Source organism: Anopheles stephensi, chromosome 3 (assembly GCF_013141755.1).
Source record: "Anopheles stephensi strain Indian chromosome 3, UCI_ANSTEP_V1.0, whole genome shotgun sequence".
NCBI lineage: Eukaryota > Metazoa > Arthropoda > Insecta > Diptera > Culicidae > Anopheles > Anopheles stephensi.
In genome coordinates this window covers 81,852,371-81,879,300 of record NC_050203.1, presented here as the reverse complement: position 1 = coordinate 81,879,300, position 26,930 = coordinate 81,852,371, and the positions used below count along the sequence as shown (strand labels likewise).

The 26,930-nt window shown below is 43.0% G+C and overlaps 1 protein-coding gene across 3 annotated transcripts in view; it reads left to right on the top strand.

Annotated features, from left to right (window-relative positions):
* Positions 1-26,930, top strand: part of LOC118513631 — a 120,995-nt gene that overhangs the window by 76,748 nt on the left and 17,317 nt on the right. For all 3 annotated transcript variants that reach the window (XM_036059695.1, XM_036059697.1, XM_036059696.1), the window contains exons 3-8: positions 2,265-2,311; positions 2,863-2,994; positions 5,822-5,994; positions 11,420-11,710; positions 16,076-16,171; positions 22,060-22,780. In XM_036059695.1, the coding sequence (XP_035915588.1) occupies positions 2,265-2,311; positions 2,863-2,994; positions 5,822-5,994; positions 11,420-11,710; positions 16,076-16,171; positions 22,060-22,780 (1,460 nt within the window). The remainder of the gene's footprint in view (positions 1-2,264; positions 2,312-2,862; positions 2,995-5,821; positions 5,995-11,419; positions 11,711-16,075; positions 16,172-22,059; positions 22,781-26,930) is intronic.

Sequence of the window (26,930 nt, the reverse complement as noted above, 5' to 3'; positions counted from 1 at the left end):
TTGAAGAATTCTCGACCCTGAAGAATTCTAGTTGGAAGCAGATCTTCATCCACAATACTACCCAAGGTCACCTATGAGCTCTGAAGAAAGCGTTCAATCTATTTGATACATCTATAACTCTGCTATGCGAAGCATCACACACACACACATTAATCTTGTGAATAAATTATAACGCACGAGATTAACACATGTCTGTTTATTCATTAAGAGATACATCGCTACAAAGAAACGAATCCCCATTTGACACGTAATTTGAGTTATCTGTTCCCGGAAAAAGACCCGTCCTCAAACAGTGCTGTAACCGAGTGATACCTATGCTCGATTTCATCTCTTTCAATATCAATCTGTTATTCTGGGCCACTTTTTTGTCTGTCTAAAACTATCAGCGAAACGAAAAAAAAAACAGAACCTCCGCACATCCCAAGCGACCGAACAAAGCTTCACAAGTTCAGTTCGATTAGTGAGCTTAATCGAATTTTCCGGTCACGCACAGCCACGTTTTTCCGCGTGTTATTGTGCTATCAGTGTTTGTTTGTAAATATACACCCCGATATACCATTTATGTGAGATGCGTGAGGGCAACAGAAGAAGGGACAAAAAAGCACGCTGTATGGCACAGAAGTAGACCTATTTTACCTCTTCTTGTTTGCTTGTGTCCTGCGCGAATGAAATGTATCTGCTGCTAGGTGTGGTGTACTTGTACACACGTGTCCTGCAGGAATGGACTGTCCGAGGATTCGGAGGGGAGGGGGGGGGAAGGTTGGGGAGGATAGAGCGGAATGGGAAATTGTCGTTTTCATACGTAATACGTCTCGTTTAGCTGGAGGATTACGACCGGTACGTGACTGTCTGTTAGAGCGCACGCAAGCTGTGAAATACGTACGTGCGACACGGCGAAATTGCTTCTCCGAATTGTGTCCACCGTCCTGTGATTCAAACGCTCACATACACACACACACACACACACACACACACACACACACACACACACACACACACACACACACACACACACACACACACACACACAAACCTGAGGAAATGTTCCGAAATGTATGAGTGTGTGTGTGTGAGCTCTTCCATATTGCACGAAGAAAGCTTTCAGGTGCATCCTCTCTTTCTGCTATCCTTGACGATGTAACAACAGCCTCTTGGAAAATCCTCTTCCAAGATTTCTCTACCACGAAACGGTAATGCAGTGGGATAAGATATCATTACCTGCTCTTATCTCTCAACATAAAATACAATGTTTTACAACGATTTCCGATGGAAAAAACAATCCCGGCCGGATGGAATCAAAAGTGAGCTGGAAGCTTTTTTTCTCTTTCTCCCTACCCAACAGTACCCAACAGCTTAGGTGTCGAAAGGTATCCATCGCACCATCGCCGATGTGTTACTGTGGAAACTGTGGTAACGGCTAATACTGCCCTGGGCGTTGTTGCTATGCCTCCGATACATGGTTTCGCACCGAGCAATGTAGAACCGAAGGCATTTTGCTTTCAGTGGCACTTTGCAATAAATAAAAACATACAAATCTGCACCTGTAATTCAATGGTCTTCAAGGATTTTGTTGCTCCCAGATTTTTGTTTTTGCTACCGCTAGCTATTTTGCTTTGTTTTCCAACTGAAGGAAACATTCCCCCCCGAAATGGTGTCTCGAGTTCACATTATCTATCCCCCCAAAAACACCATAACAACCAACTGTACACGGTTGTGGTCCTCGTTTGAATCGGATCATGCCGTGTTTTTTCCCTGAAAGTAACGGCAAACCAGCTACGAAAAACATGTATTTATTGTCTCGCAACAAATAGCCCAAATGGGCTGCAGATGCCGTAAAGCTAGGTGGAGCTTACTTTGCTTGCCCTTGTGCGTCGTACGCGAGCTCCAGCGTCCGAACCGTCAAACGTAGCAACGATGGCTTGCAAGATACGCCGAACCAAGCGGGCACCATTAGATCTGGCTGGGTGTAGTGAACTAGCCTATCGAATGGCTTACCAAAAAAGGAAACAGATTTGGAACATTTTCGTGCAGGGAAGAGATCGTGTTTGTGCCCGGGAACGAAAATTTCTATCTGTTTTCTAATGATGTCGTTTGCTGCTGTTTCGGTTGCTTGTTATCGAGTATATTGATAGAAATGTGAATCCTATTGGTTTGCTATCGGTTCGGGACGCGTAGGTTGATTACGATATTGTGAGTTGATTTCTGCTTAACTATGGTGCCTTACTTATCCTTCCTTTCCATCTTCCTCTTCTCTTTGCGCACAGGTCTTCACCACGCTTCGTCCCTGGGAAATATCGACACATCATCGCAGGTAGGTGGCACGAAAATTGAATCTACTTAAGTGTGAACACATAAACAGGTTAACGATAAGCATTGTTCCGAAATTCGAACTAATTTAAGGAATTCTGCCTTAAATGACTCAGACACTCTTGAATGACTTTCATAATTTTAAATTTGTTACTTCTCTTGCATAACTTTAGGCGTTCCTTTCAAAGTACTCAAAATTTCATATTTATTTGCCAAAAACTCGCTTTCAGCATGCAAATTGCATTATTTTAAATATGAACTGTTATCAAATTTTTGTAAAATTCAACATGATCTCAGTTTTGAACTCAACTGAATATTTCTGCTATCAGTATAATTAAACTATCTGTATACAAAGCCTGAAAGTATGCAATTTGCCGTACACTCGCTTAAAATAAAACTTACTTATTGGTTCAATCGGATATTTTAATTATTATTTTGTATTCTTCTTGTACCTACAATACGGCATCAGTCCGTAATAATTAATAAATAAATAAAAATAAATAAATTCTTCTTGTACCAAACTAAAATCCTCCAATTTTTCCCCTCAAATTACAGGCGAAGGTAAATTTTGCGGCCCGCAGTTACGACTCCGAAGATGAAAATATGGGCAGAAAGAAGGGCCGGCCATTTGAGACGGGACCCTGCTCGAGGGCTCCCGTCTACTCCAAGGGAGACATACGCGAACAGGTAAGGCAACCGTCGGACGAATGACCGCTCAAACGTTTCCGTAGGGAAATTTTCTCCATTGCGCTTTTTTGCCAAACTTAATTCGATTACCCATCTTCGTTTGTCGGTTTTATCCAAAAAGGAGAAAAAAAACCCGAGGCCTATTCCCCTTGTGAGCGATATGCCACTAAGCCAACTTCCGGCAATTCTGATACAAAGCATGAGCATTTTTCGCCCCAAGAAGTGTATAGTACACGAAGGTATATTGCATTAGTATTCATTCGGGGCCCACCCTCCTTTGGTTCAATATGGTTGACCGGGCTGGATGGTGGTCGCTTTGGGAATCGTTTTAAGGCTCAGACGGTGGAAGCTCTTTAATGAGATTGGTAGGTTGGAGTGGAAAAATTGTCGCCCGTTTGATCGGCGCTGTGGTGCGCTGGACGTGAAGCAACCATCAATGGTCGCTGGCCGCCATTATGCGCAATTATGCAAAATGAGCGAACCGGCAAAAGGTTCACCCCCGCGAGGCGGATCTGGTACGTGAACGATGCTTTATCGTTGACACTAAAGTTTTCCCTTTTGGCTGCCGAGCCGCTGAGGTTTTAGATGAAAAGGGTCGGCTTCGGGGTTAGCAAGGGGCATGAACGGAACGGGTGGGGATGTTTGTGGAGGAAATTTTGAAAATCATGTTGAACCATAATTGATTGCGGGAGTCGGCGGAAAGGCAAACAACTTTAAATGGGCCGCCAGTTTCGTGCTTCTGTGTCGTGGTAATAGCCGGCTTCTTTCCGATGCGACGAAAAAGCTTGGTCGGAAAAAAACGAAACTCAGAAGAATTCCCAAGTGCCGACTACCAATAGCAGCCACTTGCGAACTTGTGACACAAGAGCAAAACAGAACCCCTTGACCAAACTCAAACGCTAATGAAAGCGACCGCACACACACATACACAAACACATAGAGGGCACCAAAAAGAACTCAAGTTGACAATGAATTTCGCGAAAAGTTTTTCCCTCCGATGTTTCCCAAATGAAACAGCTTTCTGTCAGAGCCCGAAGGAACGTCCTGGGCAGCCCGAGCGCACCCAAAGATCAGATCGTGTCAGGCGGTGTTTGCGTCCTGCTTCGCTCCTGGGAAATTAATAGCTTCCCTCAAGCTTCAAAGCGTTACGCAGCCATTAATCATCGACGGCGCGAGTCCCACAAACATTCCCCCAGCTAGATAGAATCCTCCCAGGACGTTCGACGGCGGTAAAGGTTTGATTGTTTGAAGATTCCTGCAGATTACCGGAACAAACCGGGTACACGATTTGAGTGATTGGGCGCATCCTGGGAACAACGCGAGGCCTCAGTTTTGGTGGACCCGAGACCAGACGTCACTCGCCGCTCCCACCTTGATCATTTCTCAATCGAAACGCTTGTTGCGTGATTGATGAGCTTCGGGGAACGTTAAAGGAGTGAAGCCCGGGAGGTGAAAATTTGCTCACCGACAACGTTATCGCAACAGTCCCGAGGTGTTTGTGTTTGTGTTGCGGCGTACATTGGTTGGAGTACTTTGTACGCTATCGCGTCATGTACCATCTCGGAGCTTCTCAGGTGAGCGTACGAGCGGGTGAGTCGGCTGACTTTGACATAACAATTTGATAGCGAAAACTTTTGCCTCCAAGACTCCTGCTTCTTGCAGGTGGAATGTTGAGTATTTCTGACGGCCATTCTGATGTTGGGGCGGTGCTGGAAAATGAGTGTGAGTGTGCTGTATTATGGAAATATGTTTAGCGTATGTTTTGCGGAGGTACAAATGACACATTTCGTGGGCTTGAAGGCTTAATGGTGGAAGCGTAGATTACTAATTCATGGACTTACCTTACCTTACCTTCGCTGGTTGTGGTGAAGGTGCTTCGAAATAAGGTCGTAAAATATTCAACCGATTAAGTGAGAATTGAAAAGCACTCAAACACATGTAAAATGAGGCACACATTCTGACAGAAGAAAACCTTGTCTTCAAAGTCTTTCTCCAAATGTTTGAGGTCCTAACGAATTTGCCACCTTAGAAGATCCGATTATCCGCACAAAATCTGCTTGTTTTAAGACGACGATCTCATCTGTATTATTTTTTTCGAATATCTTGTTTGGTGTTGATTGCCTCAAGAAGCTTAAGCAAAAGGTCAAAAATCCATCTCACAATTTGTACACTGATTTCCAATTTTATTCAATTTCTACCCAAAAAAATTCCTATTCCCTTACACAACACTGCGCGTAATATGATCCACCGACGGAGCGTCTTGCAAATGCTGGAGGGCTTTCTATGTGTGTGTGTACGCGACTTTCTTTCCAATGGCTCACCGAAATCAAATTTTCGCAACCGTCGCGGATGGCGTTGATTGAATTTTTCCCATCCAGCATCATCCAGCAGGATAGAATTGATCCCGTACATGGCTCTTCCCGATTCCCGTTCACCAGGCCACGGTCGCTCAAAATGCTTCAAAAACCAGTGCAAACAAATCAAACAAGTGCGTTGGTGTTGTGTGCAGCTGGAAATGGAAAATGTCAACAATGTTTGACAGCGAGATGCTTTTGGCGATTTCATTCCTGGGGATGTTTTTTTTATTCTGTTGGGGGGAAATAGAATGGACAAACCGGCAATTGAAGTTGTTGATATTTGAACAGACTGGTGAATGTGTTGTAACTGTTACTTGGAGCAGCGATTAGAAGAGGTCCAATATTTGGTGGAGAAAATAGGCATATGGACACCAGGTGCTAGACGTTGAAGTGAATGCTTCAAATATTTGCTTTACTTTGTTTTGGAAAGTTTTTAAACTAATTTGAGCTCTCTCTGCTTCTGCTCACAGTACTGCCTGACGGATCGACAGCTTAACTCAATAGAACAGCCGAGGCGTGAGCGGTTTTTCGGCTGCTGGTCCGGTCGCAATGCACCCCAATCGTTCCTGGGCGTTTGTGTTGGGCGTCGGGCACCCTCCGACGAAAACCTCGCCGACTATGCACCGATGCAGCGTTACCCTAGGTAAGTTTATGATGTTTTTCGTAGAACCTTTCAAGAGATCGTAGATCACCCATACGATTTTAAATGATTGTCTTAACCTGTCTTATTGATTGCTTTCTAATTTTTAGTTCATATTTATCTTTTATTTCATAAAAGAAATTTGAAGTGTAAGCTCAGATCCAGCTCTGTTGTTGAATGGCCAGAAAGCATTATCGTATCCCTTATCGAATCGTCCTAAAGGGTTGCAAATAATATCCATTTATTTACTTTGCCAACTTGTTTTCAACGTTACTTACAAAACTCTTCAAATTTTAACCACAAACAAAGCGCTTCTAGCTGAATTTTAATCAACACTAACTTTCATCCTCGGCCACCGTGCCATAAAACGTACTCGTTGCCTTAACGCAGCGCAGTCGCTGCTCCATCAGGGCAAGATCAATATAACTCTTCATTATGGATGCTGTGTGCTACGTAACCATCTCACGGCTGACCTCCAAACAGGCGGGGAAAAGTGTAATGCAGGCGGAGCTGACTCGACCGTTCGTAAGTTTGCGACGTTGGGTAATTTTTATTCATTACCATTTGAATTATGCACACTCATTTCACGGCGAACCGGTCGGTTAATGCCGACCGGTACAGGCAAGTCAGCACAGTAATAGCGCGTACTGTACTCCGGAGCTTGGAGCGCTATTAATAGCGCTCTCGGGTTGCGTTCATGGAACAGCCTTGTAACATCTTCCGTCCGAGCGTTTTTCCCGACCCGGCTCACGAAGCTCTAATGGGTTGCGTTGAATGAGCAGGTCGCGCCTGCTGAAAGTCTTTGCTGAGGAAAGTGCACTTAGGGGTGGAAAAAAAGGACCAAACTTTTGCCCACAACTCTCGGCGCTCGGTATTCGGGTCAGCTGCTGCACCATCCCGAACGTTTTGGATGAAAGCCAAGGAAGATAAATTGAAGTTCAATAGGTACCGAAGTTGGTGAAATCATAAATTGCACAAACCCGTCGACAGCGTCCGTCGGTTGCATCGTTCAGTGGAGCGTCCGTCGGTCGATGGAACGAAGAAAAGCAGCGTGCATTACCCTCTAAATCTGCTCCATATCTTCGTCACTCACTCACCGACCGACCATTATTCGGGTGATAACATCAACAGGGCATTTCCCTCCCGACATTGTGTCCTGTGTGCTTCACTTGCCCAACGCTGTGTCCACCCAGCCGTAGGATGCTGTGTGCTCGCTAGTGCTCTGGATGTTTCTCAGCTTGATTCAGTTAATGTACGCTTCTTGGAGGATGGAACGGGGACGGTTCGGTCTTTCTGGTCGATCGGAAAAACATGTCCATCGACCATCGGTTGTGGTGGTTCGGACAGACCCGGGAATGGCTGAACATGAGATAACTCGCACGCCATCACTAAACAGTGTGTCGCCATGCCGGTCCTGCTCGATCGTCCCTCGTCCAAACGGTGGTTTTGTGCCATGGGAAGTTCACATGTCCTTGGATGCTTTTGCTACTCGACCAATTTATCTAGGTGAAGGCTTGCTCGGTACTTCTGCACCGATGTCACGGTGCGGTAACGAGCCCGAGCAGAGACAAAAACACAATCGGTGGTCGGTGGTTGGACTGCACACACGGACTGCTGTCGGTGAGGATTGTGATGTTGCAGTAAAATGTTTTCGCTACTCACATGTGTGAACTTTGTTGTGCACGGGAAAGTGGGTCATTGGGTGATGATGGTACGTGCACCTAGCGTTCGAAACGTTCGGTCTGCGTACGGTGAAACATGTTTGGCATTTGCCAATAGTTTCGACCATCGCATCGCTCGGACTCCCGGTCGCAGGTAGCTTTGCGGGATAGTTCGATTCGCAAGATAGCACAAAAGCATTAAATTTTGTTTGCAATGGCACACATTTGATGAAGGGATTTGAAAAAGGTATTGATTTTTGGCACCGGGCTCGAGGTACAGGGGCTAGATGAATAGGATTTGGCACCGGTAAGCGCTAGTTAAGGATAGATATGTTCATAGTAACCAACTATTACAATGTTGGGCATCTTTTGAAATCTCAGTACAGTGGTTTGTGGTGTGAGATTTAGCCATATTTTGCTTTGATTTATAGCAACTAATCGTGTTATTTTTTTATTGACAAACAGTGAACATCGATGATTAGCTTTTAATAAAAGTCGTTATTTTATTCGATGAAATCTTTATAAAAATATTTTATATAGTTTTTCTGTCGATTTTAAAATGACACCCTTGATGAATTGCATAACTTTTAGGCGTTAAGTATCTTACAAATTGTTTTGGACAGATACAAAATAAACCAAACATATGAAAAATATGAACATTGACCAAAAACTAATTTCATTCAAACCGCATAAAGTTAAGGGCGTTTCAAAATTCATATCCAAATGCTCTCAAGTGACAGCCATGATTAGGCGAGAACAAGCAAAAGCAAGTTGACTCAAAATATATTTTATGACTTAGTGTATTTTTAACTATCGAATAAAGCTTTTTCGTCGATGTTCTTATCATATTGCCAATCTAATTATGTCACTTGGTTTCACTTCGGCTAGAACGAAGCCTTAAAGTTTGCAATTTGATGTACACATAGGCTTGCTTTAATAGTTTTTTAGGATTTGATTGACTTTTTCATAAGCGAGAAAGTATCAATCAATTTTCAAAAAATTATCAGGGCCTAAATTCGTTTTGGTTTATTTCAATGCATGAATAATCAAAAGTGAATGTAATCAAAAGTTACTATTTCATGTTATGAATCACATTCCCATATAGCCTCTTCAAATAAAACAAAAACGCTTACAAATGGAAAATTGATTCTAAAAGCCATTACATTCATTCGTAACGTCCTCATGAACACTTCCCATTCAAATTCACTTCATGACGCAATTCTCCGGAACAGAGCAAGGCATCCATTTAAAATAAATAACTTCAATCTATGCGAACCACTCGTCGTTCCTCCCGCTCTCGAGCCAGAACTTGCTGCAAAACAAAACCATATCAAAAGCATTATTAACACCAACGGGGTAACGAGGTAATCCACTACCACTCACTCGACCCTTCTGCCCTTTCCCACCTCTCCCGTTCGCCACTGTAATGTTTTATGTTTATGCTAACAAAAAAAGCAAATCTTCTCCATACGCCCGGGAGGCAAACAACCGGGCGGATTTTTCAATGTCAAAGAAAAGTACATGCAAACATGATTCTTTCATCCGTTATTTCTATGGCTTCCATACTGGGGGTAATCTCATCTTAGCCGGGCTAATTCAATTCAAAACGCCTTTTCCGTTACACCTTTACACACTGACTGCAAACGGGATGGCTGCTCCTTTTCTCCCTTTTCTACCAGAGAACTCTCTCTCGCTCTCTCCTCTCCATCTCTATCAAGGGCACACATAAACGATGAAATATTTGTCACGGAAGTATGAGTTCGCACCCCATTCGGCGCGTAAGATGCTCCGGCACGATGAAAATGATGAAAATTCAGCACGCAAACACACACACACACACACACACACACACACACACACACACACACACACACACACACACACACACACACACACACACACACACACACACACACACACAGGCAGAGCTCCTAATCCTTGCCTTTCCTCTACCTCGCTGGGTGGTTGGTTCGCACAGGTAAAAGGTAAAAGGGCCGGTACATACATAAAATATACTTTTTTATGATAATTCAGGCTGAGCGAAAAATGAATAAAAGAATGTGACCCATCTTCCCATCAAACCGGGCCAACCTTCGCTTGAACCCATCCGACATTTGGTGGCGTCTGAATATTCTTTTCTCTCGCTCTCACTCTCGTGCTTTTCTTTAAGAGACTGATGGCAACACCTTTTTTTCTGTAGTTCCGTTCTCGGGTGGACCACCATTAAAGGTTGACCCAAATCCTGAAAGATGAAATCCGGCGGCCAGCTGTTGCGTTCTGCGGTGACTCCGAGTAAAGGTAACGAATCACCGAAATAAACAAAAAAATGGCCCACCCTGAGCAGATGGCAATTTTTGCGAATCTCATATTCATGATCATCAGCTGCAAAAGGTACGTGAGGGGCTTCATTTCGAAGAAGCGGCCTTTGGCGGCTCAGAAAATGTCATTCGTTGGTGCCATTCGGTTCACGTTCACATTCCTTTCGGGTAAGGTCGAAACATCGTCCTTAGCGGGGTTCCGAACCTTGTTCGAAACTGATTCGGGTTTGCTGAAATACTAATGGAATGCTGGCCCCAACTGAAATGATTGAGCGCCAGTGGGATTTGCTGATGCAGCAACCCAACACCGAACCGCCTTCGGCAGGGTCCGTTTAAACAACGGATTGAGTTTTTTCTGGCAATGGACCAAGGCACGGAAACATTTTCATCCCAGCAGCAGACAGCAGCAGACTACAGACAACTCATGACAAAGGGAATGATTATTATGCAGCACACAAATTACAACCATCGGTGCTATAGTACTGGTTCTGGCCGTAGCCATTTCGGATTGCTTCGAATAGCTTCACGTCGATCGTTCACGCTGAAACGCGGTGGCTGCAGGTGTGAAATTTTAATTCATTCACGTTGTGCAGAACTGTGTTCGGTCGGGAGGCACGTACTTTGAAGTTTGGTTCAATCAACTACGGGCGGGTGCGTTGTACTGTGAATGAATTAATTTGAATGAAAATATGCGTTTGACCTAGTTGCGCGGTGTGCTTTAACGTGGTGTACTAGTTGGGATGAAGTTGTTTAAGCGTATTACATTTAAATACAATTTTTCTTGATTGATTTCAAAATTTCTTATCATCTCAACTAAGGAGATATGACATTGTTCATTTATATTTTCATTAATTTTCAATTGTTATGGCCATTTTGTCACCACTGAATGATATGTAAATAAAAATAATATTTTGAATAAATAAGAGGATAATACGTTTCATTTTAAACAAATTATTCCTGAAAAATTCACTAACTAACTTCAATCTCTTTGATCTTTTTCTTAAGACGCTTTTGAAGGCTCTTCACACTATTTTATGCCCCCCTTACCTGTAAAACTCTTCACTAACGCCAACAGAACAAAACACAAAACAAGCTGAAAGGCAGTTAACCTGAGCGAAGTCTTTAAGTACCGGTCAAAGCACTTTATCTTTGCACGCGCTATCATAAAACCCGCCTTTTCTCTCTCTCTCTTAAGAAAGTGATCTTCATTTCTTTCCTCCCAATTGACTTCCCGCTATGCCGTGCTCCCCCTCACCTCGCCCCAAACCAGTAAATTAAACTTCCCCGGCAACCTTGGCTGCCTTTGGCAAAGCTTGGCAAAGTTTCAACCGTTTTGCCAGTGGCCCGTCACGCTGCCATCTTTCCCGTCGTTCCACTTTGCTGACCCGACTTACTCAACCGCCCAACCACCCAACCGTGGTGTGTGTTTTCTTCTTCCTTTCACTGCAGGTACATCAATTCCGGTCCGATAGCGAAATCCATCCTGCAGCAGTACGATGACGACATGGAAAGCTCGTACTTTCGCCGAAAACCGACCTCTTTTTTATCGAACAGCGGAAATACGGGTCCAACCGGAGGCGGAGGAGCAGGAGGAGGAGGAGGAGGTGGCGGTCCGGGAGGTGGAGGTGCGGGATTAATTATAGGAAGCAGCGCAACACTGCCCGGTGCCGGTGACAGCAAGCGGTACGGTGGTTCCTGGTTGCCGGCCGAGGACGAAGCCGTACGGTTAGAGGGTCCAAGGTAGGTTTGCTGGCTGTGTTTGGTTGTTGTTGGATTTGTAATATCCGCACTGCTCAAAAACGACCTTCAGTGTAAGACACATACACAAGCAAACAGCAACAGACCAAACAATCATAATTTTCAACTTTTGCAACACAAGATAACAAATTTTATTCGTCTGACCTTTCCGCCTTCGGTGTGTGTGTGTGTGTGTGTGTGTGTTTGTGTGTTTGTTTGTTGCTGTATCCTTTTTCCCTGTTAGTAACAAACAGTAGAAGATTTTTTCGAAAGATGTTTTATAAGTACGTAACCCTATCTCTACTTCTCTCTCTCTCTCCCCATCTATATCGTTGTCTGTAAAAGATTTCATTCCTCCTTTATATCCCAGTACATGTATATCGGTGTATTGTGTGTGTATTTGTCTGTTATTTAGAACCATGTCAGTACTGTAGCCCCATTTTCTCCCCATGGTGTTCATTTCTCGTTAAACCCAATGTACAAATTCCCTTTGTTGGTACGTTTCGTATTATTCCTTCCGACCTCCCAAGAAACACACCATTTGCCATATGTGTGTATGTGTGTGTGGGTGTATCACGTGTGTGCAGAACGGAAAGCTGTAATTTCATACTATTTTCCATTGCCAATGCAAGGAACTCGGCTGTATTGTTTTCCACTTCTGTGCATCACACATCACGCTGAGGCACATTGCTCGGCCAGCTGGCAATGAGGAAGGATTCCATTATTGTTGAGACAAACAAATGATCTCTCGCCCGACATAATTCTAACCGAATGACTAGAGCCCCGTTTTATTACCAACACTCCCACAGTGGGTGGGTTTGGTATTTTGTATCGATAGACCATACCCCTGGCAGAACATTCATTTACACTTCCCGGTGGTGTGTAGGAAAAATGTAGGAAACTCGATACGGCATACCGAGCGCTACTCGAACCATTCGCACACAGCAAAAGAGTGAAAGGTTTGATCTTGAGCGTCAGTCGCTCGACTTAACACGAACCTTCCGACGTGCAGCCGCTGTGATGAAGTTACCCGATGGAGGCGCCTGGTGTTTTGTGCCGATTTTGAAAAAAAAAGAAATTTTCATTTTATTGTTGCGTCGTCGTCTTTATTTCCATGCAGCAGTGGCCGTGGTACAAAAACTGCACGCTGTCATACAATTATGGTGTTTTGCTGAATGTGTTTCCCTTTATCCCGGGAAGTATGCCATCATATTACACATATTCTGAATGCAGTACACTGCGACGAATGAAGCTGCTATCCTTTCCTTCACTCAAATCTTTAGCCCACACCGAGCTTCGAGGGTTACAAAAGACAGCCTTGCAGTCGGCAAACGGGTGAAACCTTTTATGCAAAAGCTACAACAGCTTACCATAACAACACTCGGGTGAGTCGTTTCGTGTTTCCTCGAGTGAAGTACATTTTCTTCGCAAACAGACTTATATGCGTGTGTGTGTGTGTCTGCTTGCCTGCCTGCATTTGTGACATTTCGTATTTTATATGTCACAAAAAACCCTACACACTCACACACTCGTAAAATGAGAGCACTACAAATGCGACGTCGACTGATGCTGCTGCTGCTGCTGCTGCTGGTAGTGCCAAGGCCAAGAAAGGCAGTTTAAAGACTGTGCACGCTCAGCCGTACCGAGCCTAAGGATAAAGTCCGGGTCGTTTGGATTACAGTTTACGTACTTCGTTTCATTCGAGCGCGAACTGGGGAGTTATAAAACCGAAAACTAGGACTATTTGCTTCCGGCCGGTTGGTTTTGTAGCGTGCCGGGGTATCTTTAAAGGAATGCGAATAAGAGCAGTCTCGGTTTTACGCACCGAGCTTTAGTAAAATGGATGAACTCGGCTTGGGATAGAAAATTTGGCCTCAAGACAGGCTAGGCTTATAGCGTGAAAAATGAGCCAATCTAGAAAGTGCAACCAGCAGCCAGCGTACATCGGCGATTGTGGGAGAGTGTGCACATACGGGATAGAATTGAATGGAGAGCACAGAGCGTCTTCCATGAGGGTATTGGCAGATGGATATCGGAAATTACAAACCTTAATTCATTGCTTGTCTTGGTGTAGATGCACCTAGCATAATTTATGATAATGAGAGCAGTTTGTTATGGCGTCGATAAGAGCACACGGAAGGAAGGATAGATTCGGTGAAAACCATGTGTAAATTAAATTACTTAAATGTAAGGTCTCTCATCAGAGTTTTAAAAACTAAGTTTGAAAATTTGTAAGAAGTATAAATGTGTCAATAGAAGTTTAACTTACATGAGTAAAATATCTAAAGAAATTTAAATATTTCTAGAGCATTGCTATTCGAATTGCATAACTTACGGCTCCTATTAGTCTAGACCCCTTGGAGTTATACAATTCAATATGTTTGATACGGCATAGACAAAACCGGTCAAACCATTCCTTTTGAGTCATTCATGCCCTTGCTTAAGACGATGAAATATTTCTATTTAGTTTTCGTTCCAATCAAACTCTTTGATAAACTGCTCTACAATGCATGGCACGATCCAAAGGCGAACCGTCTAATGAAGCGTGAAATTAATCCTTAGACAGGCTGCCAAGTTTAACCTCTCGACGCTCATCAACAGACGGTGCTTCGTTTGAGCTTTGAATTGAAATGGTACTGACAGCGTTTGAAGCAGCACCAGCACCGAGCTGCACCGTTAAATAGATTTACCCAACTTTTGAACAGAGAGCACCATACGCGAGCATTCAAGGGCGTTGAGTGTGAAGTTAAAAGCAGCAGCCCAATCCATCTCCGGACCGGAGGTTTCGAATAGGAACTCGGCTACTCGGGACGATAAAATGCATCCTCGAGGGGTTGAAACTTAAGCCCGATCGTTTATCAGTCATCGCGGTGCCACCAATCGATCGACACCCGGCGAACGCTGAATCGAATTGCCCGAATGGAACGAAACGCTGTTTGGTATTACGTTTCCATCTTTGTGGCTAGTGAGTGAGCCGGTGACCCGGACTCGAGACGAGGTTGGAAAATTGGTAACGTTTTAGCATTAATTGAAAGATAATACTAACCTGTCATTGGGTTACGCTGACCGGCTCGCTTCCTAGCCGCTTCCGGGCTTATCCGGGCCCGACCGAGCAAAACCGTTCCGGTCCAGTGTGCCAAAAGTGACATGACATGAGTATGTATGTAGGTGTGATTGGTGCTGTCGCAATCGAACCGGCCAACGACGTGGGACACACAGTGATTTTCACTATCGAAATGTCAACAGCGTGTTGCGGAATGAAAGGATTTCAGCTTTCGTGCTGATGCTCGTCGAACGCTTTTCACCACTGTCCGGCCAAAGCCACACGAAATAGATAAGGGAATGAAAATCGAATTATTTATTTAAAGCTTCAAATGAGGGAGTGTAAGAGAAAGAACGAGGAGGGAAAGTAGCAGGCAGCTGGTGGATGGAAAACCAGCTCGATGTTGTTGTTTGATGTATTGGCCTAATTAAATGATGATTTAGTCGAAAAGTGGAGCAGAAATCACCCAAGACCAGGACCAATCCGAGTGGGACTTACGCTTCTTGTTGACTTTGCGTGTAAATTGTTAGTTGTTAAATAGGTATTAATTGGATTTTACATTTATTTACTTTGATCCCTCAAATTCCTTACAGTTTTTTATTTAACTATAAACTTTTATGATATGTACATAATGTTTGAATTTTTAAAACTCTATTTATTATTTCAAAGAATTTTTCCCTAACAATTAAATTTTCCAACTCTTTACCATGAATGATTTTGTTCATATAAAATTTTACAGTTTTTTAAAATAATTTTCATAAGGTTAGGAATTGTTAGTATTTATTTTTATATAAAAGATAATCCAATTTTTTGAATTAAATTCCTTGTTTTGAGTTTCAAAAACTGATTTCAATGTAAATATTCTTTCTCTATCTCTCTCTTACCACTGTACATAAGAGTTAATAAGATTTTTTAAGTAGCTTTTACTAATAACTGTGTGTTTATAAGTTTGCTCAAAATTGATGTCTATAACCATTCATTATAAGCTCAGAATCAATTACCTTTCCATGTATGAACTCCAAATTACACATAATATACTGTACCATAAACAATTGTAGCAAATTCAATCACAGCAGACTTTAAACACTTCGTGAAATTATCCTACGATCAAATTTTATCTCGATTTTTCTTCGTATTTCTGCTCTTTTCTTCTTTTGCAACTTTTTCTTCCAACATCGCAAAACCGAAAACCAAATCAATATACCAAAATTTGTAATAAAAATGCCCAATGTCTTAATTCTTCGTCGTGAAAATCGGCGCCACGAATCTTACGCTCGTATCGACGCAAAACAAAAACAAAAAATGGCTGACCCTGGCGGTGACAGCCTTTATCGATGTCCGGCCCATAATGATCTGCTACCGCCACCACCACCCCCACCGAACGTAGGCCTTATCAATGGCATCCCGGGCGGACCACCAAGGTTTGTTGGAACCAACAGCAAAATATATTATAATATATATATATATATATATATATATATATATATATATATATATATATATATATATATATATATATATATATATATATATATATATATATATTATTCGCTTGTGTACAAAAGCTTTGTACAACATATTGTAGCTACATTCTAAAGCAATGAGAGACCTTCTGGAGTTATATCGATTGCCTTGACCTCGTGTCCCACGCTACACAAACACGTCACTTCATTACGCAATGGCATTTATTGCTTGGCATACTACCGACGACCATTGATACACGATAAAGCACATCGAGGGCAGTGTAGTCGGAGAATAACTTGCACCCGGCCCCGGGCTCAACAAGCTAGCTGCCTGCTCTTGATCTCTTGGGACACATCCAAGCTGTCGGTGAAGCGTATTGGTGCAATGCCAACACGGAGAAGGGACAGAGAGTTGCTCTACAAATTGATAGGAAACATATCGAGCGAAGGACAAAAACTGCAACATGTGGGCAATGCTAACACACATTATTAAATGCTTTCCGAGAATTCGCCTTGTTGATTTTCTTTCGTTCAACCGTCGATGGGAATTGCATCTCCACATGCACGTGTATATATATATGTGTGTGTGAGTGCTGATGTTATCTAAAGAAACTGATATCAATTATTTGTGTCTTCCTTTCGGAGACTTTCTGCGTGTGTGTGTGTGTGTGTGTGTGTGTGTGTGTGTGTGTGTGTGTGTGTGTGTGTGTGTGTGTGTGTGTGTGTGTGTGTTTCTGCAAATGCATCGAAGAAAACGTGACGCCACTCTTGATTGGAAAGCATTTTCCTGCATTAATCCTTCCCGCTTCACTATCGGGAATACAATCCGTCTAATGAGAAGCTTTATTTGCTTTATTGCCGACGGTTTGGTAGCCGGGCTGGCTGGACCCGGCTGGATTGCTAAATGTTAATTTAATCAAATACTTTCGATCGATCGGATGAACAGGTTCCTTCAGTTCGGGGCAGTGCAGTTCACCCCACCCTGTTGTCGTAGTTTCTTCCCGGTGGAAGTTTAGCAATCGCATTACTCGGCCCAGATGAGCCTTAATGATTGGCTCAGTTGTGTTCGCTCAAGCGTTTCACGGGCGGACGGTGAAATGTGATCATTAATTAGTATTAACGAACCTATCATAATGTTGGCGTTTCGGAGGATTGGCATTGGGAGGTGAGATGAAAGGGGGGAGGGGAAAGAAGACAAGATAATCCTACGAATTAATTGATCCTTTGTTATGCCTCAACTGTGTTAGTGCTTTGCTTGAATATGGGGAATCGCTTCCCAAACGTTGAAGATAATTTGATTGTTTTTGTTTATTACTGTGTCTTAGCTGTTACTTTATTTCTGTTTGGTTACAAGGTGAGTTATTTTATTTGTTTTTACTGTAAAAGCATCAAATTTACAAAGTTTTGCTCTTCGGTAATCATACTAATCACGCTCGAGCACAATTCTCGCCTTAAAGTATGCAAATCGCATCACAAATACGCAGCTGCAGCAAAACACGGTTCTATCGTGATTTCATTTAGCATAAAGTTTAGCTCATAAATACATGCTACATAAAATTATACTTAATTCAAAGCAGTTTTACTGAATGATGCATCCTTAATCATTTCATTTTAATCAAGAAGAAAAATTAATTTGATATGGATGTTTCTCTAAAGTCAGTACTTCTCGTTTAATTCATTTCACTCCTTGCGTTCTTCTACATTTCCTCCAAAAAACCACTAGAGAAAAAGGATTTATTTCATGCGAACTACCAAATGTTTTGTAATTATTTATTTCCATCCCATAAAACCCTGGGTGCTTCTTGCAAAACAACCAACCACCACTGCCACAGCAGCGCACAATTTAATGCCTTCGCCCAACAACGGTGACACATTGCTCGCAAATAACCGAAACAACCCAACAAGTACACTTCGCACACACACGCACACACTTCAATAAATTGTCATGCTCATTGCACAATTTCGCAAACACTAGGAGCGCGCAAACAAAATGGTTGTCTTTTTCGAGGAAGCCAATTTGGGAGAGCGTCTCACACCAGCAGCTCGAATTCAGCACCAGCAGCCCGCAATCAAGTATGCCGTTTGAAGACACGAGATTGAAGTTGAATTTCACTGTCCACGCAAAAAAGAAGGAGCTCCACCCATACCCAACCGGAACCCCAAGCGCACCCATTTCTTATCAACAGCTGGTTGATTGACTGGCTGGCCTTGGAAGTGCCTCAAAAGCCGTTCGGCTAGGCGGTTTGCCTTTTCATCCATTTTTGATGTCTTCCGCCGCGGTGGGATGAGATTTGGTTTGGTGTGCCAACTGAGATGCCATGGCTCCGGCTTCCAGCAGGTGATTGCGTTCGGTGCTTTGTACCGCACCGTACCGAAACGAAGCAGATCAAACAAAACACTACAATCCGTTGTCTTATCTGAAGCGGTTGGTAATTTTTCAACTGCCGACAACTGTCAGCAGGGAAGCGTTCCGCTGTGCTGTGCTCTGTGCCAAACGTAAATCCGCCGCTGTACAGCTACAGGGCAAAAGGAAAATATTATGAAGCAGATTTCCACTTCCCGAAAATATATGGATGTAAAGCAAACAGCTCACCATCAAGACGAGCGCGAACAAAGCTTGTTGTCGGCGGAAGACGGTTAGTTTTCTTATCTTGTGTGAGCTCTTTTGAAGATGCAGCCAGATGTTGGATCTTGCCTGCCGGTATGTAGAACGAACGAGAGAAGAATTGCATAAAGGGGTTGCATATTTCATGACACGATAGTCGCTGGTCTTTGTTTTGCTGTGAAATCGCTTCGGAAACGTCTTGTTCGCGTCAAAGTGTTTTGGTTAGCTTTGTTCTTGCCTTAAACTTGTTTGAGCACAATATTAAATTCACCCGACAATAAGCCACCATGTTCCAATTTGGACCTTATCCTTTAATCCCTTGCTACGGAAATCTGAAACTACAGACAAACAATTTTGGAGCTCCAACGGTTTACGGACGATTCAACCACCAAAACCGCAAGTACGGCTTCTATTCGACGGTTTGTTTTCGGGCTGGTATTTTTCTCACGGGTGTCAGCCGAAACAGCTGTTATGTTAGTTTTTTTTCTTCGCGGCATTCTGAACCTGATCCTACCACAGCCCCGCTACGCTTCGCATTTCCTTCCTGTCAGTCAAGAATGGGCTATTGTTTGGACAAAAGCACTTGCTCGAAACAATACGGCCACGGTTGTACGGTGCGATGGAAATTCAAGTACCTCCTGTCAGGTGATTTTGATTTTCCACGAAAGCTTCAACTGTAAAAACAGCACCCCAAAAACACACACACACACACACACACACACTTTGAAGCGTTTGAAGAGTGATTTTGGTGAAAAAACATCGCTCCGCTAACTACCATCAACATGTAACTAAATCTCCATCTCCCACTAACGTCGTTTAGAATGATTTTGATTGTGTTTATGCTTGGTATGGTGGTGTGCTATCGTGCTGGAGTGTGCTGTACCGTACTCAGCTTGTCTGGATGGTAGACATTGTTATTATCATCATCATCATCCTCAGTAGCATCGTTATGACCATCGTAACGGCAGAAGCTCTAAGCACCACCGAACCAATCTTGAACTACAGCAGGCAATGAACCTTTTGTTCTACCTTAATCCCGGGTACGGTGGGAAAGCTATTACTTGAGAACTGCATTTTCGGGACCTTGGCTTGAAAGATTTTAAACTAAGCTGCCAGGGGATATCCGTTAAGGGATTTCCTCACTCATGATGGAATAGCAATTTTCGGCTATTTTTGTAAATATCTATAGAAATACAGTGTGTATCATAGCCAGAGATCTGTAGCAGCTTTGGGTTCTCTAGAATGTACTCACGGTTCCATTTCGGATCTGGCTGGTTGCACTCCAGTTCCTAATCCAAGGAAATGGACAAACCAGATAAGTTTTTAATTTTTCAAAGTTTTCAACATAATTAACAAACCATCTGCTTCCAAGAACACAACCTATTTTTTTTAATGATCCTATCCTGCGTATTATCCAATCAAAAAAATAAAAAAATGAAAAAAGCACATCCCAAATCAAGTTTCTTATCATCCATCAGCGAATAAGAAAAAGTTTTCACGCTGCTGGCTGTTCATTTAACGGCACTGGGTTTTATTCCCGCGGGAGGTTTCACTGAATGGATTAAATTTAATTTCAGTTTTTCCTCAGATTTCCCGAGAAGCACGATCGCTACATGTACAGTACTCGCATTCTCGGTGGCTGGGATTTTCTTTTATTCTCTCACCGATTGTCAGTCACACTAAGCGGTTCTTTGTCGTGTGGTGTGATGCAATACAATACGCTGAAAATGAACGATCCTTCGGGTTGGCCAGCAGTTCGGGCTCGAAGGAGAATGGGTGAGAACATTTCCACCGCGGAAGTGACAGTTGACATTCATATTTGATTTAAACTCTAAATGAACTATTCCCCGGCTTGTGTGCTGGTGTGTATTTCATTTGTCTTGATAGAGCTGTTATACTTGAGACGTCATTTAGCAATTTGCTCTTTTCTTTATCGTTATGAAAAGGCGATACAAAAGAATCAAAATTTTATTTCCTTTCCTATTCAATCTTCTCCCGTCTGTTCGCTATCGCCACAAAGACGCAGGATAAACAAGCTATTGAATCGAATTGAATCGCAGCTGATTGATTGTGTGGCATTCAATAAAAATTCATCCAATTCCGTAGCGCTAGAAAAAGCGGCATAAATTAAATGAGCTGCTTAATTACTTTCGCTCCCGGCTGGACAACTTTGAGCCCGGATAGTCATGCATAAAACCAATCACAAATGAAACGAACCATGTCTTCAAATCTCCATCCACCGGGCCGTGAATGCTATTTGTCACCTGCCACCCTTGGCCCTCGCTTTCTAGTCCCCGACAGTTGCTTGTCCACGTGCAGCGCCTCCGCGTCCGTGAAATTATTTATTGATCTGTTGACTTGTAAGCGCCTTAGCGACGGACGCCATTTCATTTGTTCGCTTACTGTTTTCGAACTGTTCAGAAAAATGAAACTAATTTGGGGTGGGGATCTTCCCGTTCCTGGAAAGTCATTCAAGCAGAAAAATATATGTGCTGGCTGATTGTACCAATACAAATTCCGTTTGCTGGTTTATGTAAAGCTATTTTTGGCCACAGCATGAAAACGACCAGGCGCCTCCATTGTGAAGATTTTTCGTGTGGAAGTATTTGGAAATTGCATGAATGGCAGAGGGTGGACAAAAGGAAACAAATTTCTTACAAATCATCTGGCACGTGGAGATCTGAGATTAGAAAAAAATCATTAACAATCAGACTCTTGCTAGTTCTGGCAACAGGTCAATGAATGGGAAAGTGTAGAAAGACTTAATTTCAATTCTCTACTTTATTTTTGTTTAAAACATGAAATGCTTTCTGACTTTCTGCTAAATTTGTCTTTGAAACATGTATCAGAAGTTAAGAATTTTATTTCCCAATTTTATCGAAGCTCTCTCTACTTGTCGGATAGAAATCAATTTTCAGCTTTGTCAAATTCGAATTGCAAAACCCACTTTGACAATGCTAACGGGCTCGCCGGCAGCATTCCTGAACTTGCCAGATACCGTTCAACCGTTCTGTCTAAAGTGAAATTGTTTCTCAAATTATCCAAGCGTATCCTCCAAAAACCTGAAAGCTCGCCCTCAGTTCGGATTTGCTTGTGATAATTCGAGGAATTTCTTCATCGATGTAATTTTCTGTTCCGTTTCCCGACACAGAAAGCACGAAATTGTAATCGATTTCCTTTCATTCTTTCTCTCCCCCCCACTCTCTCTGCTGGTGCCCTTTGACACCCTGTCACCTACCAGGACGAAGCACGTCAGCTTTGCCCGATCCTACACGCTCACCTCATTCGACGAGGCGATGGGTAGCCGACCCCTGTCACGGCTGGCAGCGGCCCGTAGCCAAGAAAGACTGATAGGCGGCAAGAAGCCCACGATCACGCTGGCCCAGCACACGGCCACACCGTACGCTGGCGCACCGCTGCACTCGATCCTCACGCAACCCACCGCCCAGCAACCGCTGCTGCCACAAGCCCTCCAAAAGCAACCCCTGTCCGTGCCGCAGAACCCGAGCCACAGTCAACCTCAGCAGCAGCAACCAGCGCAGCAGCAACAGCCACAGCAGCAACAACCGCAACAGCCTCAACATGTGCTGATACAGCAGCAACCAACTTCGCATCTTCATCAACACTTGCACCAGCAACATTTGCAGCATCTACAGCACCAGCAAGCGGCCATTCTTGCTCATCAGGTACACCTTCAGCATCAACATCAACAACAGCAGCAGCAGCACCAACAGCAGCATCAACAACATCAGCAACACCAGCAGCAGCAGCAACAAGTAGTAGCCCAGCAACTCGCCGCTCAACAACAGCAACAGCAGCTTCAACATCAGCAGGAGATGATCGTGCTGGAGAAGGTGAAGCGTAGTGCGATGAAAACGCAGGCAACGCAGACGGAAGTGTACTTGGGGAAAAAAGGTGCTGCACCACACAACCTATCCCTGAGTCCCAGAACTATTCATCGGGTAAGTTGGAACCATGTTTGCTTTATTTTAACATTATAATTCTAAAATTATCCTAAGACTGGGTTTGTTAAGCTTTAGGCCAATACTATCTATCCTTGGGATCCCTCCAACCATCCATTATTGTTTGTAACGAGTTAATCAGGAGCACCTACGGCCAAGAAGTATTTTCGAGAACTGCAATTGAAGTTCAGCTCTTATTGTGATTTCTTTTCTTGAGCAAAACAACTCGACACAATGAGGTTCTTCTGACAACTCACGACAACCTTATACTGGAGTAAGAATCATCTTAAAAAGAAAAAAAAATACTAAAAATTCAAGGTTCGGTTGTCTAGAGCTGTTATTGTTGTTACACTGAAATCCATCTCTTTGCCAACACAATATTCAGCGAAAACTTTGCCTTTAATTTTTTGCATATCATTGTATATTAATTTAATTAATAAACAGTCTCATAATTGTCGCTTAATTGTACAAAATCAATCGTTAAAGTATGGTTAAAAATCTTGTAAAATAATGCTTTATTGTAAAGCGATAAACAACTTGTCCACTCTACCCGCTGTCCCAACTCATCGACAATGCGCACTTGTCGGCTCGGCATAGTTCACTCAAGTGTTCCTCTCGACAGCTGTGACACAAACCCACGTACACCAACACAGTCCAACCAAGAAAACATCCTCTCACACTAAAAAAAACCCCACCTGTTCGCAAGAGCGCTTCTACAGCCGTGCAGCATCATAACAAGCACGGGGCTAAAATGGCATAAAATTACTCCTACTCCGCACCAAACCGAAGCACACTTAAACTTGTGCTTCTGTCAGTGCTTCCGCACTCCACGCTCGGGACTGACACTCGAGCTGACACAACAACAATTACGTTCTGGGCCGAAACTAAAGTGCTCTTGAGCGCATCGAATTATTTATCCTGAAGGTTGATGCTGGCGCTGGGAGCTGAGCTGAGGGTGAGCTGCGGGAGCGAAAGTTTGGAAATCGCTGCAACTAACCATGAATCTCGGCGATGTCTCGTCCGGGTACGCAAGAGGATGTTGGCAGTGGTCAGGATGCATAAGTCTTGCACTCGTGGCTGCCTCGAATGAGTCGTTTCCTTCGAGCGCAAGACGAAATGTTTCGAATACCTGTCTATTACCGGTAACGAGCTTGCGGATGGATTAAGCGTGGCATCGTGAGATGCTTCACGGATTCAGTTCGGCGATGTGCATTGTGTAGACACACCGGCACACACTCAAGGCTTTTCGGCTTCCCAAATACCCAGAAAGTTGCTCATTTACAATGTACTTGTCTTCCTGCCACTACCCACCGGATACGATGGTCTGGAATGATAATGATTATAGCGTTGGGAAAACAACGACCTTCAAATTAGATAAAGTTGGCACGAAGCGCAATTCCGAAAGTAGGTTAATGAGCATCATTGAGGTAAGCGTGGTTAGTAGGCAATTTGATGGGAACGAGCCAACCGAATATTCCCCAAGTAACGTTTTGAATATTCAACTGGATATTAATTTTATTCACACTGTCGAAGCGTTACTTTTGCAATTTTATAACGTGTAACAATAAAATGGCAATTTCAATAATCGCTCAAATTTATTAACCTTCCGTACGATCGACGAAGCAAGCGGATTAAAATCGTATGTGCTTATCCCGTGAGGGCAGATAGGATTTTTTTCTGTCAATTATTACTTTTGGAGGAAAATTCGTGTTTCCTTTTCCCAATTTATTTTATTGTAAATCTGGTGCAAATGAACCATTACCAGCTGTCGGTAGGAGGATTATAATTTTAATCACCGCTTTTTTTAGGTCCGTCCTTGTTGAAAATCGTTCCGGCCCGGACCAGATTTCGACTGCCACTACTATATTCATTTTAATCTTTTTTAATACCTTCGCTGCAAAAGAAAAACTTAATTTTCACCCATTTTGTTTTTCTTGCCATCATCAGTATTAAAACTATAGGCTGAATCCTTCCATTTACAAATACTATTCTGTATGTGTGTGTGTGTTATACGATTTTTTGTACTTCCACACAGACACACACACTCACTTTTTACAGAGATTTGCAAGCAAAAGACAAACGGACAAGTTTGCACCCCGGAAACCGACCAATTGCCCAATGTGCCGTTCGTTCAATTGGAATTCCAGCTGAAAAGAGGAGATTAAAAAAGCTGTGCTGAATAGTACGTTCGTGGTACTCATTTTCCAGTTTTATTTTCTTCTCTGTGGCAAAGTTTTTCACATTTCAATCCGTGAATGCTCTGAGTGGTTTGCTTGGTATTGGGACGAAAGAATCGAGGATTTTTTGTTGAAATCCATTCGGCAGCTTCCAGTTGCCGCTAGTCGATTGTCGCTATCGGAATAATTGTCATCCTGGTTTACGCCTGGCAGTATGCAATGCGTACTACAAGCGGATGGCACACTTCGATTGCATGTTTTCAATTACAACTTTTTTGATTTTTTTCCAGTGCAACCCATTGAAAATGTAATCTATTTGCTTCGGTGATGCGGACTGAAACACTGTTCGGAACTGTTACAAAACTAAAGCAAAACAAAAGATTAATTTAAAATTGGGCAGATTAAAAAATGGCCATTGCTCCAATCAACACTTTTTCCTCCAATTGTCACCAATCACACCATCGTCCTCCTTCGACAACTCGCTCAAAAATCCGATTCATCACAAAACAAATTCAAAACTCAACCTCAATTACCTCATCAAGCTTTCCGAAAATTAGGTTACGAAACAATTCCTCCAGCCGTCCTTCTTCCGGGATCTTCCTTTGCGTTATCCCTTCCAGAGGTTTTTTTTTTTTTTCTCGACCAAAGCCAATACAAGCATCTTTGTACCGAGCTGCACTGTAAAGAAACATTCTTTTTATATGCTCTTCCCACTACGGTACGGCTTCAGATTTCCGCTATCTCATCCCAGTCGACTGTTTTTATGTGTGTTTGTGTTTTTTGGCGAAACTTGTGTCACTAAAAGCGGCAAAAAGCGTTTACCCGAACCCACCCGAGCGCTGTCGGTTGCTTGGACGGATAAATGGATAAACTTGCTTCTAATTATGCTGCAAAACTTCATCAACAACAGTGGCACTCGCGTTAAAAACAAAACCGGGCTAGAAAAAAAGGAAGCTACGGCCGCTCCAAGCTGGATATGCAAAGAAGCCAGTCGAGGAAGTTTGATGGGGAAATTTTCATTAAAGCTCAGCATGGTGGAAGTTGAAAATTTACTCCGACACGGGTGGCGGTAATTGAAGACCGTTCTCCTGGATCGGTCCTGGACTCTAAAGTAAACCAGACGGGGTAAAGATGAATGTGTGTTGCGAAATGTTCTTGCTGCTTCGTTATCTGTTCACCCGCAACTGTGTGTCTCGTGGAAAATCTTTTCCGCTTAACTAATTCATTTATCAAGTCGTTTCGAAGCCACATTGACCGTTTCTCTCTACTTCACAGTGATGATAATAGTACCTCTTGCTATAATTTTTTTATAGCCAACACTAAACCACTACTTAGTTTCATTTGTTCGCCAGCTCTATGTGAGAGATTTTCAAATAAAGAAAACTCAAAAAACGCTCTTAAAGTTATGTACCGTCCGAAACACTTTCACTTTCTTTGACCTTCAAGTTGCGACTGGAATCGCAATGAATCATTTTTATCCCGTTCGACCGAGAGTCGAGACGAAAAACTGGGTCACTTCCTTGTCCAAAAAGCTTCTGCACAAAATCGAAAGCGACAGCTGGTGACAGTCTGAATCTCATAAAAAGTACTCTCCCCCCTTATCGACTCATCGCACACAAGCATCGCACTAACAGGATGACACACACACACACACACACTGCTCTACTCTCTTCCATTACCAAAATATCGATCACGGTATATTGTTAGGACCGAGCTAACAATTTGCATCGAAGAAACAAAAGTAGCTCCATTGTTTTTTTTTGTCTCCCTAGACCCAAATCTTCAGCATTATTCGGTTAGAAGGCCCCCCAGTTAAAATTGTGCACAGAATATACGTAGCATAAAATCTCCATAAATTTCTCAGCTCAGATTTATTGCATATGCTGAATCCGGGCTCGTGCTGTGGTTGGAGCTTGTTTTGTTTCGGTTTTTTTTTTGTGAGCCTTAGCTCACCCTTAAGCTCGTTTAGGATC